The sequence below is a fragment of the Mytilus galloprovincialis genome, chromosome 2 (genome assembly GCF_965363235.1).
Source record: "Mytilus galloprovincialis chromosome 2, xbMytGall1.hap1.1, whole genome shotgun sequence".
In the NCBI taxonomy this organism is placed as follows: domain Eukaryota; kingdom Metazoa; phylum Mollusca; class Bivalvia; order Mytilida; family Mytilidae; genus Mytilus; species Mytilus galloprovincialis.
Window position 1 is genome coordinate 41,841,618 of NC_134839.1, and position 15,303 is coordinate 41,856,920.

The 15,303-nt window shown below is 31.9% G+C and overlaps 1 protein-coding gene across 1 annotated transcript; it reads left to right on the forward strand.

Moving 5' to 3' along the window:
* The first annotated feature begins 7,006 nt into the window (after nucleotides 1-7,006).
* Nucleotides 7,007-13,384, forward strand: LOC143063619 (perlwapin-like protein). Its single transcript, XM_076235847.1, has 4 exons — nucleotides 7,007-7,141; nucleotides 9,027-9,144; nucleotides 11,730-11,798; nucleotides 13,109-13,384. The coding sequence occupies exons 1-4, from the start codon at nucleotides 7,094-7,096 to the stop codon at nucleotides 13,249-13,251; spliced, it is 378 nt and encodes a 125-aa protein (XP_076091962.1). The 5' UTR covers nucleotides 7,007-7,093; the 3' UTR covers nucleotides 13,252-13,384.
* The last annotated feature ends 1,919 nt before the right edge of the window (nucleotides 13,385-15,303 follow it).

Sequence of the window (15,303 nt, forward strand, 5' to 3'; positions counted from 1 at the left end):
TATCTTATTTTTATCAGAGATTCTTACTTGAATATAAATACAGTGGTCCAAATATAAAATATAATTGATAATTTTTTCCACCCTTTTTCTACAAGAGTAATATATATATTTCCAAGCTTGACAACTTGCTAAAATGGTTATGAAATGCATTTCCAGTGAGATTTTGGAATTCCTATATAAGTCTACACCAATTTTCCTTGAAATAAATAATTCACTAAGAAACCCATTAAACATGAACACTCACTAGATAATTGAACCAAAAGCAATATTCATCTATAAATTAGTCATAATATACAAGTTTCATTGCTTTAAGTGTTAGAAAATGCAAAAATTAAAATTTCAGGTAAAATCTTAACTGTGTGCATGCTGAATATCCAAAAAAGGGTAAACTACCTTAGTGTAACAATTTGAAGGCTGTAAATTGACACTAGCATATTTGTTACATAAAATAAATAATGTAACATGATTTCTGACATCCCTAAGTATCCCTCTCTCTCTATTTAGCTCACTCTAGCCCACTCATTCTTTTTGTCACTCACTCTGTCTGTCACTTACTCACTCCTCATTTACTCTCGCTCATTCTCTCTCCCTCTCGCTCATTCTCTCCTCATTTACTCTCGCTCATTTACTCTCGCTCATTCTCTCCCTCTCTCTCCTCATTTACTCTCTCTCGGTCATTCTCTCTTGCTCATTTACTCTCTCTCTCTCATTCTCTCTCGCTCATTCTCTCTCTCGCTCATTTACTCTCTCTAATTATCTCTCTCTCTCGCTCATTCTCTCTCTCTCTCTCTCTCTTACTCTCTCTCGCTCACTCATTTACTCTCTCTCGCTCACTCATTCACCCACTGTCTCCAGCTCATTCACTCACTCTCTCCAGCTCATTCATTCACTCACTCTCTCGTTCTTACTTACCATTTAATATTACCTTTCCTTAGACATCCTTCTAGGCAATTTACAACCCAATAGGACTTAGTCCACTTCTATGATGACTGGCAGGAGCAATGCTTATGTTCTACTCCGCTGTGAAAAATCACAGTATCTCCAGGAGAACACCATTGTCTACCAGTATCAGGGAAAGGGCGACACCTTCACCTTCAGTTAAACTTCATTAGGTGAGGAGAAAGTTTATTATTTTTTTTGACATGAAACTTTAAATCTCAACCAAAATGTTGTATGCTTTGGTATTTTTACGAATGACTTCTTGCAGTTTAATCTTACAGAAGGATGTTTATGATATATTGCTATCATTTGCATGATGGTTTTTCATCATTCTGTGTACTTTTCAAATATAATTGTCGAAACATGTTTTATTTAATAAATTATTCAGAAAATTGCAAACATCCATATTAAAGGACGATAACTGCAATTGATATTTTATTCAGATTGCTACCATGTGTCGGTACGTGTTTTGTAGAAACAGTTTTCAACAAGATCCTTGGTTTGTCTCAGAAAGCTAGCACACACTAAGTTTGTCAGACTTGGAAACATGGTAATATATCACCAAAATTTCAACAAAAAAAGTACCAAATTTGCGTAATCAACTTCAGTTATCGTTCAAAATCCATGGATCACAATTATAACGACTAGATTTTGACCGACTGCAATAATTGATTCCAAAAACACAAAACTGGATAGAAATTATCATTAATAGGTGTAAAACCACTAATTCATAGCCCCATTACTTTCTATGTTAAATTCTGCAATTTCAAGCATTAATGGCTTCTTTGTCTTAAGTTCAAATAAAGTGGCACTTATTTCAGGTCAAAACTGCACCTTATCCTGACTTGTGCTGCAAATATCAACATACATTTAATTCCATATTAGAGTGCACTGATTCCCTGAAGTTTGATAGTACAAAAACAGGAACTTCTGATCTGAACAACAGGTCAAATATGCCCTTCTATCAAAATTTCATATACTTCTTTATAATTTAGATAAATCTCTCAACAAGGGTTCTACAGTGATCCCAAGTCCCAAAGCTTTCATTTGATACCACAAATAACCAAATATACCCGCAATTGGCAAAGATACAGCTATGCGTAAGAACAATTTTATTAAAAATATGTACTACTTTTTTGTATATTCTTTCCGACCGGGCCTGAATTAGTGGTTCTATACCTTTTAGGGAGGGTGATTGAAATGTGTTTTGAAGTTTTGCTACTATCATTGGATTGTACAGGAACCTTTGTTTGATGTTGCTTATGGATACAATGTATAAGACATATGTCTTTAAAACCCTTACTTTCGGTTATATTCAAAATGGCGGACATAGAAATATCATCATTTTATTTTGATATTTAACTTTTTTCAAAATGTAAAGAAAATGTTTTTTTTTGTGCTGGTCATTAAACTTTTGGCTTGAAGTAAACCATTAAACCACTTATTCTATTATATAGTTAATGTTTGAATACAAAGTTAACACTTCCGGTAAATAAAACCAATATGGCGTAAATTTCAAAGATGAATCCTCAGTCCATATCTTCGATGTAGAGTTTTAGATAGATTAATTAAAATAAAATAAAATCACTTAAGTACTAAAACATCTTTAAAATTACTGATTTATGGCCACATTTGTTATTCACAATCGGAGAGCTGATTTTCCTCATTTACAAAGACCGTGGTATTGTTTATTGCATCAATAATATACAAGTTCCTGATAAGACGAAGAGGCCTCACAAAGAGTTGTCCAAAAGGGTTCCAATGGATCATATTTTCCCCTTCGCCATTCATAAGCGTCTGGACTAGTAAGCATAGGAACCAATTCCAAGCTTGTTACTCATCCACACCCGCCATGGTATATTGCACATTTTACATGCTGAAAAAAACCAAGACCGAGTCGTACAAATAGCCTCGAGCTCATAAGCGTCTGGACTAGTTAGCATAGGAAAAATTCTAAGCTTGTTACTCATCCACACCCGCCATGGTATATTGCACGTTTTACATGCTGAAAAACACTAGACCGAATCGTTCAAATAGCATCAATAAGTGTTTCCTATTCCAAAAGCTTGTTTTCTTGCTTTGTAAACCCCATCTGATAAGTTTTTCGATCTTACTACAAAACCACGTATCGTTTTATCAATGACATTATCAAATCCATATCTGGTGATGTTGGCTGATCAATCATCACTCTAAATGATAAAGTCACATCTTCAAACGCCATCCATGTCAACAACAAAGTTCCCTTTCAAGTAAACGTGCATTTGAAAGGTCATACTTCCAAATGCAAGACAAAGTTCGTCTGCCCCTATGTCACGGAATAACGAAACAGCAATGACAGCAACATCAGTATCGACTCAGTTAAGTCTATGTATCACTGCATCAGACACATGTATCTTGATTCTAGTATAAGCCTCTTCATGTTAACATGGAGCTAAACTTGAAACACCATCATGTGGTGGATAACACAGAACATCCTGAGCACTTGTTGCTACAACTACCTTTTCCTCAAAATCTATTGAGCAATCTCCTCTGAATAAAAACTTAAAAGTTCTTTTTTAATGTCATGTTTGTTTACATTTTTTATGTCATTGAAATGTCGAGAAGCAATCTGCCTTTTGTTGTTTTGTAATAACTGTGTACTTTTAAAACTGGATATTCTCACATACTGATCATAATGTTGAACCATTTTGACAGACAGTTTTATTTTGTCGTAAATTTGTCTGTGTAATTAATTAAATTAGAATATGTATTGACCTTTCATATGTCTTCTCGATTAAATGTCTTTCACAATCCGTTACCAGAACTTTCACGATCGTCTCTCAATACTTGACCGCCGTTAAATATTCTTTCACGATCATTTTTCTCGTTAAACCGAATGACACCCGTGGTTAAGTAAATGTTTAAATCATGTAACATGTTTAACCCAAATAAGATAGACGACAGATGCATCTACTGTGTTTAAACGACATTATAACTAAATACTAAAATGTTTTGTGTTAGCATTCAGTTTTCAAGTTCGATCCTCTGGAGGACTTTGTTTTAACAGAGACGACTCGACATTTATTTACGTTTATATACTTTATAAACTGAGATAGCCCAAATCACATGTAAAAATTGACAAGCTAGTGTACATAAAGGCAACATTAGTATACCGCTGTTCAATAGTCATACGTCGATTAAGCGAAATCAACCCCGGGCCACTAACCAAAGCAAGGCGAAACACATCAACTATAAGAGGAAAAGAGATCCAAAACCAAAAGTAGACAAAAAAAGACTATAGAACAACTAGGCTACAAAATAAGTTTCAATAAACGGAGCACAAAACATAAAAATATATATAGAAAAAACAAAATTATCTATTTCTTTATATATTGAATTTGATTAAAAAGGGAAACCCGGGTGTATTGTGAACACATGCATAACAAAGGCATGTTAGAATTTTAGGGGGAAAATATCAACATTTTTAATATATTAAATAAATCATTTTATTGTCTTACATTGGACAATATTTAATTAACAATTCTAAAGATCGCTACAAAGAGAATAGAGCAGACCCTTCTAAATTATTATCCAAGAGTCTTTATTTCTCTTTAATCAAGTTTTATACCTCTGTTGACCAAGGAAATTATTTACTTAAATTGTATTTCATTGAACCGAAACTAGCCAATGACAATCGCGGTATCGGACATAATTTAATAATTCAATTAAGATACATAAATATACAAGACAAAATAAAACAAGACAAACTTAATGATAATTAACAAACGCCTCTCGTGCTAACATGAACATGATTTTTAGAAATACTTAAATTTGCAAAAGCATGCCAAAATTAAGTTTACCGTTAAATACATCCATATATAAATAAATGTAGGCTTGCAAAAACAAATCCTGTTACATCTGTTATTCACTAGGAATTCATTTTTTAACATTCATAAATAAGACTGCAAATAGTCAATCACGGAAAACAATACAAACAACCTAAACTAAACTTTTTTTGGTAATAAAACAGTATTCCTTTACGTAACGATGTCAGTATACAATATCAACGTCATTGTAAGGGAGAGGGAAAGTATGTGAAGTCAAAGACAGGAAACACATGTTAAGTTTACAGACATAATAAACATTAATTGACGTAACAAGAAAGTAACAAGGTAGTAATTAATTACGTTGAAAATTAATTTCACATGTTTTAATTTATGATTAAATAGAATAAAAAAAAAGACACGGACACGTGCTACTCAACACGTGGTTTGAGTGCAGAAATTTATGTTCTTGTTACAATAATAAATGGACAACAAGTCTATTTATAAAGTCATCATGGTCATGTACATATAATTACATTTGAAACAACAATTCATCAACTTCAAGGACATCTCCATAAAGTCTATATATGTCCTGCCTTAGAATTACCAATTAAGAACGAGAATTCGCAGGTTTTTTTCTCTCACTAATATGAACCGGTCATGTGTTCAAAACGAAATATTTCCCTTGTTTTTTTTTAATAAAGTTTCAGCAATGAAAGTTTTGTTTATGTATCCCTTTAATATACGTTTATTGCTGATGACTATATAACTGCCTCTAACGATACATAACGAAACGTACAATAATGGAGATTTTGTTGTCTTCGACATCACCAATTGGGTAAAAAAACAATATCTCTCGTGTCGAAATTCAGTTTAAAATGTTTGTTGCAAATACTAACGATAAGGGAGTGTGTTAATATGCTTCATAATGTCGTCGTTGACTTTATTGTTGCAGGACTATTATGAAATCGTAAACTGGTTTTCTTTGATTTCAATTCCTCAACTCAAGTGTTTGGTGTTGTCTAAGTTGCTTTTGAACTATTACATTTGCTTTGCTGTTTATTATTTTCAATATCTTTCATATTAAGTACTGATATATCATGCTTAACGTAAATCAGTAGAGCTGATTAAATTCATCAACAGTCAGTGCAATTTTAAATTTGATCATTTCAATTACATTTTCAGTGATATCGAGAGGAAAGGATGAAGTCCCAAAAACGCCAAACACACAACTTCCGGTAATATAAAAACATTTATTTTTGTAATGAATGATATGATCTGTTCAGAACTACCGGTTCAGAAAATGATAGAGCCTTTGAGAGATGAATCTAGTTTGGCTTATCTTGCTACTTTTTCAAGTTGTTTCATAGATGACGATGAGTTGGTTGGATTCTTTAACACGTTGTTTTTGTTTTGGTGTATTTTTAAAGTGTCTATCTCATTTTGTTTGTTGTTGTTAATCTTTCGTTAACTGTTCAGCAATTTTGTGTGTAGAAAACACTCATTCAAAACTGCTCTGGAAAATATTTACATAAGTCATTATGCGATTAATAAATGTTCATTTTTTTTCTAAAACAACTTTACACGAAATGTTTTGATATGGGATATAGATTCAAAAACTCTGTTATAAAAGGTGACCTGCTGCAAGAAAAAAGGTCCCTATTCATTATACCCACATTTTCCAGTAGCAAACAAAAATTTCCTACTCTCATCGTGAACGACCGCTATTACAGGACCTACCTACTGTATTTATTCTTGTCCTGAATATGCATGAAATATTTGCAGTAGGACATTAAGCAAACAACAATCAGTCAGTCAATCCTGTACGATATGAATGTTTGTACTACATTTTTCAGCATTTGTAAAAATTTAAGTTTCTTAATATTCATATGCTGTTTATTTACTTTAGTCTGGTGAGTCAACATGGCAATTAAAAAATGGTAAGTTTAAATTGTTTCGACTATTTATTGAAGTTTTACGTTATTCTACAAAAAGTTTAAGAAATAATTTCCAGATGCTGTTTACAGTAAATATACCAACTGCATTATACGTCAAATTATGTGTTTAGTTTGTATAATTTATTTATATTTATTTCTTCAAGTACATGTCGTGACAACATAGTATACAATAACGCTTGTTTAATTGTTTTAAAATTCTAATTTTTAATGTAATTATGTATAATTTGCAACCATAGCACATCTTTTCTTTTTATATGCCCAAAGAAATGTCACTTTCATCCGGTATCATTATTTTTCAAATTAAAAAAAAACTCCTTTTCAAGACTAGTATAAATTGCTTTTGCAGTTTTATTTTATTTTAGATATCAGCAAATTAATGGCAACTGTGGTACAATGAACGTATATTTTATATTGTTTCTGGGAGTTTTTGCTTTTATTGAGGTATTTTTAGTTACGATAGTTCAAAATTAATGATATTAAGGAAACATGAAAACATATATGAGGATGCAAAAGAAATAAAACAATACATTTTTTTTCAAAAATGTCAAATTTTGTTTTGATTTACAGAAGTGTTGCTTTTCAAAACTAATTAATTGTATGCAATTAAGATTTGACTAAAATGTTTTAATACAATTTCTGTCAATACAAAATCAGCATTAATTTAAATCACTAAAAAAACGTTGTATATTCTACGGTAAGATATAGTTCTTATTTAAAATGAAATAGGTTCAACTGCTTTTATTAATGACTACCAGTATCCACTGCGTAAGTACATGTAAGATAGATATTTTTTAATGATTTACTTTTCCTGTTGGAAATTTATTATGTATTAACAGACTTCAGCATCAGGGTTGAGTATTATGATACAGAATTTTTAACACATCTGAAAATAGTAATGTAGCTGTCTGAAATTGGTGCAAACTTGAATGATATGAGGAAAACACTATACTACGATATTGACAAGTACATACATTCTATTTAAAAAGATATCGCGGCTCTTATGATTAAGGGGACACATTTTAAATTTTGTACATGCGTTATGATTGATCTATATATGCTTTCGATAAACCTAAGATCATTCATAGTTTTTGGTGGAGTTCATGTTGCTCAGTTTTCAGGAGTTTAGTGTGATGTCCATTTTTACTAAACTTATACTTTTGCCTCCGGGTGCGGGATTTTCAAGCTGCGTCGAAGATCCATCGGTTGCCTTCGACTATAACTACACTCCGGTCGGGTTGCTGCCTCTTTGACACATTCTCAATTGTATTTAGTTTTCTATGTTGTGTACTGTATACTTTTATTTTTGTAGCCATGTCAAATACATGTACCTTGCAACGTCCAATCTGTATTTTTTGTAGATGCAATTTTTCTTTGTTTTGATTTGACATGCTGAGCCATTTTCAACTAATTTGTATTATTTGTTCTTATTTTGTGTTGTGTAACACCACTGTCCCATGTTAAAAGCAGGATTGAGCGTTCACAAACATGTTTAACCCCGTTACATTCTGAATGTTCCTGACCCAAGTCAGGAACCTGTAGTTCAGTGGTTGTCGTTGGACTTCTTTTATTTCAGTTTGTAAATTGTTTTGTTTTAAATAACGCCGATAGTTTTTCTCAATTGGATTGTTTCATATTTTTCGTGACGGAGCTTTTATATTTTTCTCATTATGAATCATAAATGTACCACATCTTATTTTCATAATCAGTCCATTTAGTCACAAATGTGATTAAATATGACTTTTATAATTTCTGTCAATTTTTATTATGAGATATATGTTGTGCTTTGAACGTATTAATATTGAATAAGCCTGCACCTATTTATAACTGAAATAACATGTTTATAGTTGGATTTGTATCATCCTCATCCTCATTCTGATCATAAGAACCTCCGTGAAGGTGACCGGGGTATAGAAATATGTGCACTCGTGTTTTTAATTCAAACCGTAAGTGAAATGTTCCTTAAACTATGCGAGATGTTCAGTTCGTAATCAGGGCCGTTCAGAATTGGGACGGTAAATATGATGTCTCTTGTAGAGAAAATGCCATGATATTTCATAACCTATGCCACAGTTCTTTAAGGGATTTGTTGGGAGCAATCACAATACTATATTTATGTCCCTTTCTAAAATATCCCCATTTTCCTGTGGCAGTCTACATTTTCCCCGACCTTCATTCCTGACGGCCTCTTTTTAAGACCTACCGTTTATTATTAGTGTTAATTTGTTCTCCTCTGGACGAAAACGCATGGAGTATTTGACACTGGATGTTAAGAAACAATCATCATCATTAGAAGCATATTGACTATGATTTTCATTTTTGTCATTAGGTGAACTGTAAAAGCCGTAAAAGTAAAAGCCTAGGAACTTGTCCTAAATTGGACGTTAGTACAGCATGTGTCGTCGATTATAAATTCAATTGTTTGTTCCAAAAACAATGTCCATCAGGTAAGTTTTTCGTTTAATTTATACATTTCTGAACATATTACATTGCCAAAAGAGACAATCAGAACGCAATTAATGACAAGGTTATTGTAACGATACAGATACAGGAATATTAAACCAGTTTTATAACTACTCATTCAAAATTCCACAAATCTTTATCATAAAGAAAAATATTATAGAAAGGATCAATTAACACAGACACCCCAAAAAGCAATTGACCTAATGGTATCAGTAACATCCAAACAAAACGTGGTTATGTGGGCGGGCCAATAAATATATGGGAAAAAATTATAGAATCAAACTTTATTTTAAACAATATAGTAATACAATTATAAATACTTAGCTGCCGCAACATTAAATTAGTGAAGGATTGATGTAAGCAGTTCTAAATGTTATTATATAAATAAGGGCGAATAGCCCATAGAGTTTTTTTTTTATATTGCATAAATAAATAATCATTATATTAATGACATTTAATTGATGGGAATTCGTGGATGTTGAATGTCATGTTATTTTTTAATAGCCACCTTAATTTATTATAATTCACTTATGAAATATCAGAAAAAGAAATAATATTTCTTGACCTTAAAATATACAAGGGTTCACGATTTCAGTGAAATAAAATATTAGATACGAAAATTTATTTCAAGCCTACACATACATGCCTATATCTCCATAGGGGAAGCTGCCATAATCCACACGTGTTTTCAGGTTTCATCAAAGGAGAGGTCATTCGTTATATTAGAAATTCTAACAATAATAACGATTTACAACATGCACTCTCACAGTTTTAATTGAACTTGATGGCAAGAGGTTATCAAGAAGCTAAGATAAGGCAATCTATAAATGAAGCATTACAAATTGATAGAAAAGATTTATTGAATAAATCAGTACGTGGAAATGCAAATGATGTTCCACTGGGTTTAACAACAAAATATAATCCTTGTATAAGGGGGATTAAAAAGGCGATACTTAAACACTGGCACCTTTTGAATCATGATACGGATTGCAGAGAGATTTTTTAAGAACAAGCCAATATTAGCATATAAAAGACATAAGAATTTAGCAGATCTGCTAACTTCCACTAAAATAAGAAATTAACCCATTTTTTGGAAATCCCTGAAGAGGCAGGCCAATAAATATATGGGAAAAAATTATAGAATCAAACTTTATTTTAAACATTATAGTAATACAATTATAAATACTTAGCCGCCGAAACATTAAATTAGTGTAGAATTGATGTAAGCAGTTCTAAATTTTATTATATAAATAAGGGCGAATAACCCATAGAGTATTTTTACTCTTGCATAAATAAATAATCATTATACTAATTGATTAAGAAATAATTCTTTCATGCCATGCTCTATGCTCATTTTAACATGGGTAGGCATTATATTTGTTAATATCTTAATACCGAGCGTTAGCGAGGTATTAAATGTTTACAAATATAATGCCTACCCATGTTAAAATGAGCATAGAGCATGGCATGATAGAATTATTTTGATTCTAATAGGACTATTTTGAACTTTTGTACTTCGAAGCGGACCTACAGTAGACGCTAAATGTCGCCATTTTGATTTGATGAACAAAAACATTATAGAAAATTAACAGTTCATTAAGAAGAAAAAAAAAAACAGAAACATTTAAACTTACTTTTGGATTGTTTTTATTTAATTTCCTAGCGAGCAACACCAACAAAAATGTCCATTTGGATCTCTGGCGTTGTTCAAAATTCATCTGACGTTGCAATTTCAATTGTGACGTCAATCACGTGCAGCCCATGTTCTATTCGAATTAGAACATGGCTTTGTACCCAAAGCTAAAGAAGAACGTCATATTAGAATGGGAATTCGTGGATGTTGAATGTCATGTTATCTTTTAACAAATAATAATAAGATTAAAACAAGTAACAAGTATATATTAATATAATAACAATGTTATAGTACCGGTGATGCAATAGTACGTTTTTCTTAATTTGTCGTGCGTTCCACATTGTAAAAGGGTATGACCAAGTCTTGTGTCGATGTTTGGTTTATTGGCTATATTCTTTGTGCGGTATTGCTTTTGTGTAGATACATACAAGTTCAATTAACCTAAATGCATTCCAATTTAATATAAACTGAGTTTATGTATGGTAAAGCGTGTACATAAACATTATCATCACTACAATAGATAATAACATTGTATTAAATGTCCGGTAAATAAATATTTCTCAAATAATAATCGCATTGCTATAACCGTGATAACAACTTATCTCACCATTAGAAAAATCAGCATTTGATGTTGTCTTACTTCAATACATTTCTATATATAAGAAATACTGTATCGAAATTTTTTTTCGTAATTTGCAAGCTCAAAGTTTTATATATACTGACATAAATGTTTACCGTCATCATTTTGATTATAAAGACACAAGACTGCTGTTTAGTAACACTAGTCTGCCGAACATAATTATAAGCCTGGTATCTATGATACATTTTTATGATTATATTTTCAAATAATGTTTAAAACTGAAAATCAATTTTGTATAATCACTACAACATAAAAAGTGAATAAGTATATACATATAATGTTCAACATATTTTTAGGATATCGATGTTGTACCTATGGTTGCAATAGACGATGTGCAGCAGTCACAGTCAATAAAAAACACTTAGGTATGTTTCTTGTAAACCAACTTATCATAGCTGACTATGCGGTCAGGTTTTATTACTCATTGAAAAAGCGGTATGGTTACCTATAGTTGTTATATAGTTGTCTTATTGGCATTAATACCAAGTATTCTTATCATGTATTAGATGGTGCTGAATTTCGTCATTCTATTCATAATACAACAACAGTTTTATCATTACAATATTTTTTGTTTTATTTAACAGTTTTGTATATTTCAGTTTTTATTCTAGCACAAATTTAGCAAAATTGTCCCTTTTTAAGTATATAAGCCCATAATCTGCAACAGCATTACCACACTTTGCACACTTACATATGCTAATCATATGTGAGAAAATGTTCTTTGGATTGTTTAATTATTTTGAATCTGTATAAAAATGACAAATCGATTGTTGTTTTATGGCAATACACAAATGAAAAATAAAATCTTTCCACGCAAGTCAATGGTTAATTGAAGTTTTTCTACTTACGTCTAAGATATAGTTTCTCTTAACTAAAATGTTGATATATGATGTTGATTCACATTTTTCATCTTAAACAGCACCAATAATTCAGTACTCTAAAAAGTTCTCCCTCTCCATATTATAACTAGATTATAGTAATCAGATTCAATGAATTATAAGTCATGGTTGTAAATCGGTTGTTACCGATTTTGAAAATCATAAATCAGATGATAGATCTGTCAAAAGAAATTTAGAAAGTTGTAAAAGAGGGACGGAAGATACCACAGGGACACTCAACCTCATACATCGCAAATAAACTGACAACGCAATGGCTAAGGAAAAAAGGACAAACATACAAATAATAGTACACAAGACACATCATTGAAATCTAAAGACTAAGCAACACGATCACCATCAACACTGGGGGCAGAAGAGTAAGCAGATTCTGCTCCACATGTGGCACTCGTCGTGTTGTAAAGAGTATTTGATAGCTTCAGTCAGCGAAAAAACCACGGAGATATTCATAACTGTAGTCTTTTATGAATGCAGCAAAACTAAGACTATGTCTACCTTAGCTGTATTTGGAAAAAAAATTATGGTTCTCAATGCTCTTCAACTCCGTACATTTTTTTACCTTTTTAATCTTTTTTGGATTCGAGCGTCACTAATGAATCTTTTGCACTCGAAACGCGCGTCTGACGTAAATACAAAATTTAATCCTGGTTTATATGATGAGTATATTGATACAGAGAAGACATATCTTATTTCATGATAAAGATTGAATTTGAAGTTCATACTTTTCAGTTTGTAAAGGTGTAAATTTAGGCTAAAATTTGCCTTCGTTTATTTTACAGGGTCTTGCCGTAATAGTTCTGGTAAAAAGGGAAAAAGATGTAAAAAGGACAAAAGTTGCAAAAGACATGAAAAGTGTTGCAATAAAAGATGCCGAAGAGTCAGGAAAAAAATTGCTCCAGTTCGTTATCCTATAAAAAAATAGTTTTTTTTTTCTTTTTTGATGAAACTAATATCAATTAATAGGTAACACCATTGTAAATTATACGTCTTAGTATCATTTAAAATTTTGTACCAGGTAACAACTGTTGTCATTTGTGAAATAAAAATGATTCACTTACGTAACCAAACTTTACTACAACAGATAATATCTTCAAATTTTAAACACGTGATGCAGAATTTTAATATTGCCGACTCTTCATTGCATCTGTAGTAGTTCTTTATTTATATATAAGCCGGCTGGTCATGTTATAACTGACTTCCCTGCAAAATGTGTTATCGAAAACTCCGAAATATCATGAGCCTAAATCCATCAATTGGTCCTTCAAGTGCACCGGGTAACCTCATTCTAAGTTATTAACATCAATTCTATCAACAATCAAAGCCAGGCTTTAAAGTTGTTGTTAAATGACCTTCTCTAGGGGCTGTTTGAATCAGATAATATTTGTATGGATACTTTAGTTTCCAAAGATCTTTTAGTGTTCACTCAATCTTAGTCTCATTTCCCTTGCATTTGTATAAACACATTCGACTTCTCTACCTTTGCACAAGTATTCCCAATTTCAAGTTAAAGGACACATTGAAAGATTCGGTTCTGCTTTGTTTCATAAAAAAATGGCCGACGTATATAGAGTATATTGTCTAAAATATAACTCTTACTATGTAAAACAATTCTCTTATTTAAACAAATCATTCACTTCTACGGACATTATTAAGATGCTTGATTTAATAATTGGCAACATATTTGTTATGTTTTGGCGATGTTCTTTTTCAATAATCAATCTGCATTCCAACGGCAACCAATTTTGCCGTCTTGTTTCTATGAGGCTGACTTCATACAGGATCTTCAAAAGAATCTTGCAGTATTTTTTAAACTTGACATAAAGGATAAATAAAGGCAACAGTAGTATACCACTGTTCAAAACTCGTAAATCTATGGACAAAAAAAACAAAATCGGGGTAACAAACCAAAACTGAGGGAAACGCATTAAATATAAGAGGAGAACAACGACACAACATTAAAATAAAACAGACACAGTTAAGTCTGCCTCATATCATTACACAAGACACTATTAATAAGGGTCGGTTGAGAACAATACATTATGCCAAATACAATGATTTCAGCTTTTTAATTGTAAACTTTTCAGTTATATGTAGCATTTCATATCAGAATTTCCTTGATTGCCAAAGATCGATATGTTCCAATTGTTGTAAACACAACCACATCCGTTTTTCCTATACCGTGACCAACCAAATTAGACTTATTATCGAGATGGTACTTGTACGAGCAACACGATAGGTTCAACGTGTGGAGGAGGATCTGCTCACCCTTCCTAAGCTCCTTAGATCACCTGTGGTTTTTTGTGTGGTATTTTAGATTCTTTGTTGTGTTTGGGAGCTATTGTTTGTCTTTTCGTTGTTTTCGGTTTCTTTCCACAGCATTGTCAGTTTGTTTTTGATTTATGATTTTGTTGTTAAATAGCCCATATTATAGATCCTAAAACTACCTGATTTTTTTTCTCCTAAGACAAAAGTTTGGTAAATTTCCAAATTATTACAATTTTTATTTTCATACCCAAACAAAGCTCTACGTAAATAGAAACAAAACAAAAAGTATATTAAGCAAAGCGGACACTTGTTAAAAGAAGATATTTTGATTGATTGATGGTCAGTTTTTAGCTCAAATATTAGCACTCTTGTCGATATCAGGACGACAAGTTTGTATTGGTGGAGGAAGCTGGAGTGTCCAGAGAGAACCACCGACCTTCGGAAGGATAACTGACACTCATGCGCACCTGTTCTAATTATAACCATCAATGTTGACAGGCTAGTGATTGTTATGATTGATGAACAACTTAAACCAATCGAAAACTGAGGCCCAGATTACAAATACAATGTGTAGTACACACAGAACACATAACCAACAGTACTAATGAATCCGTCATCAATTTCAAACTAATTGAAAATTGAAACAATATGTATGACCTTTTAAACAGCCAATACGAGCCCGCAACGAGCACGAGATAATTGAAAACAA

What these genes read in the sequence shown, in the direction of transcription:
- LOC143063619 (XM_076235847.1), top strand. Translation starts at nt 7,094, where the DNA reads ATGAACGTATATTTTATATTGTTTCTGGGAGTTTTTGCTTTTATTGAG. An exon ending in GAGTTTTTGCTTTTATTGAG is followed by an intron (nt 7,142 to 9,026) that starts GTATTTTTAGTT and finishes TTTTGTCATTAG; the next exon opens with GTGAACTGTAAAAGCCGTAA. An exon ending in CCAAAAACAATGTCCATCAG is followed by an intron (nt 9,145 to 11,729) that starts GTAAGTTTTTCG and finishes ACATATTTTTAG; the next exon opens with GATATCGATGTTGTACCTAT.